The sequence below is a fragment of the Gloeophyllum trabeum genome, assembly GCF_000344685.1.
Source record: "Gloeophyllum trabeum ATCC 11539 unplaced genomic scaffold GLOTRscaffold_00207, whole genome shotgun sequence".
Taxonomy (NCBI): Eukaryota; Fungi; Basidiomycota; class Agaricomycetes; order Gloeophyllales; family Gloeophyllaceae; genus Gloeophyllum; species Gloeophyllum trabeum.
This window is the reverse complement of record NW_006920615.1, coordinates 775-3,188: the sequence shown is the minus strand read 5'-3', so window position 1 is coordinate 3,188 and position 2,414 is coordinate 775. Positions and strand designations below refer to the sequence as shown.

Genomic DNA, 2,414 nt, shown 5'->3' with positions numbered 1-2,414 from the left:
TGGATAGCGGCTATTCGAGAAGGTTCGGTGCACTAACTTGGGCAACATCGAAACATGAGTACCCTGATACTTGACGACCGCCTGCAATGTTTTGCACATTATGCGATCGATCAGGTACGTCGGGGGTGCTTCGCTGAGGTAGTGTCATTGTGTTGTCCATCCTGGTTATCCTTGCGCTTGCGGTATGTTGCCTGTGTATGCCCACTGGCAGAGTCATCGTTGTTTCCTGCACCTCCGAAGGAACATCACTCACGGTTCTCATGCTGACTTCTGTCATTTCAGCTTCACTCACCTTGTATGTATGTCACATTTTGTATATGATCAAGTAGATCATTGAGATCCTCTCCCCAATCTGTCAAGGCCCGATCGTCCCGACCGTCCATTGCCAGCGTGCTGTCTTGACGTATCTGCCACAGCAGGGCTCTGGCTGATTCAGCTTCGTCATGGGTGCCATGCATCATTGTCGTTTGCAGGGGTAGGATTTCCAAGCGTTGCATCTCTTGTCGCACCTCTTGAGATGGGTGGCAGCGTATCTTCGATTTCAGGAAGTCGCGTAGAATCATAAGGCCTTCGAGCGAAGTCGCTCTTGAAACCATGACATAGGGAGCCTCCGTGCCTCTTGTCCCATGCAGGTCTATGACGAGGTGGGGCAGCGAAAGTCTCTGTGCCTTGTGAGCGGTCATTGCGAATGCGGGTGAAATCAGAACTTGAATCCTCTTGATACGACATTTTTTGCCAGAGTGCGGGTGGGTGAATGTTAAGTCCGTGGAGTCTTGAAGAATTGGAACATGGTGTGGCATCAAGTGTGGCAATGGCCTGTCCGTCGAATCCGAAATTTCGACGATACAAGACTTCAGGTACCTACGGCCGCTTTCGTCCATGAAGAATCTGATTCTCTTGAGGACTCCAGTGCTTCCGTTGACAATGCCACCATCAATGTCAAAGTTCTGGTTGACCAGCACTGGCATTCCGGGGACTAGCGGAATCTTTCCCAGCCGCTGATTCGTTTGGCCTGAGTTGAAGGACTCTAACTTCTCTCGTAATTCAGGATCTGTTACCTGCTTGCCATTGTGGAGGTCTATTGCATAGTACCAATGTAGTTGTCGATTCGTCCTTTCCGCAAATGCCACAGCAGCTTTCTCATTCAGCGCGTCCTTGAGAGCGTTGTCTGTAACTATAATGGGCGCTAGGGTCCATTCTGGGCTGTTGAGGTCCGTATTGGCCCGTGATACGATGCGTGACTGTAGAAGTCTGTAGTCCTCGTCAGTGCACCTGCCGTCTTGTAGTCTGTTCAGGAGGTCAACAAAGCATCTATTTGCACTGCCTGCTTGTCTCATCGCCTGCGTCAGTATCACAACTTTTGTGACTGATAACCAGAGCAGCTTCCCAAATATTGCTTTTTGGCCAGCCTTCGTTCCACCTTCCGCGAGTGACCTTGTATCTACACGGGCGAATAGACGAGTTTGTTTGACAGGCGGTAGCTGTGCAAAATATCCCGCGAAAATTACATTGATACCTCCAAATGCACTGGTGTTGCCTTTTGCTTCGACTAGGGCATCGTGAATTTCGGATAGAAATTTACATCCAATCATTGATACTTCGTCAATGAATAGATAATCAACTCCTTCCCACATCGCTACGAGGTCACGCTTGGTTCTCGCGAGACTGACATTTGAACCTGCTGAGCGCTGATTAAGTGATAGAACTGCGTGCAATGTTGTGCCACCGATGCTGCGAGCAGCAGCACCAGTGTAGGCTGCTACTCGCAAGCGTCGTGTTTCATTTCGCAGGGCAAAAAAGTCTCGAAGAGCATTCAATACCCTAGATTTACCTGTCCCTCCCGGACCACCAAGGTACATTCTCAGCGGCTCTGCACATTGTTGTGGCTGCTCGCTATGCTCAGCTATAATCCTGAATGCACGTGCTTGCTCAGTATTCAACGTCCACTTTTCAATGATACTGTCAATGCTAACTGAGGAAGGATTGCTACTTGTTGTGCTTTGCGCGAGGGAGCCACCAGCAATACGTGGTACAGATGGTATGCTCACATTATCGATGTGAAACATCTCACCATCTCGGATTACAACCCTTGGTTCATCTGGGTGATTCAGAACATTGGATGTGGTGCCTCGTATGTTACTGTGAGTATCTACTATGCGGTTCTTCCACTCGTCTCGGCGCTGATCGTAAGCCTGCTTCCATTCAGCTTCAAGGTCAGGAGAGTCTGATGCTATGATATCTTCTGCTTCTGCGGATTGGAGTAGACTATCATAGCGCTGGCCAGCGATGTTTGACTCAAACAGGTGTGTTTCTTCGACATGCTTCAAACAGTCATGTACGCTGGACATTGACTGCGTTGCATGGAAGGATGTAGATGACTCAATAGACTCCAGATGCTCAAGGATGTCAGCTTC

At 49.2% G+C, this 2,414-nt stretch overlaps 2 protein-coding genes across 2 annotated transcripts; both read right to left on the bottom strand.

Annotated features, from left to right (window-relative positions):
• Nucleotides 1-458: 458 nt before the first annotated feature.
• GLOTRDRAFT_19823 (uncharacterized protein) lies at nucleotides 459-683 on the bottom strand (the record flags this gene model as incomplete). The annotated part of the gene is made up of 1 exon (XM_007873442.1): nucleotides 459-683. A coding segment is annotated over one exon (225 nt), but the record flags the coding sequence as incomplete, so codon positions are not given.
• A 57-nt stretch (nucleotides 684-740) lies between these two features.
• Nucleotides 741-1,007, bottom strand: GLOTRDRAFT_24148 (uncharacterized protein; the record flags this gene model as incomplete). The annotated part of the gene is made up of 1 exon (XM_007873441.1): nucleotides 741-1,007. A coding segment is annotated over one exon (267 nt), but the record flags the coding sequence as incomplete, so codon positions are not given.
• Nucleotides 1,008-2,414: the final 1,407 nt, after the last annotated feature.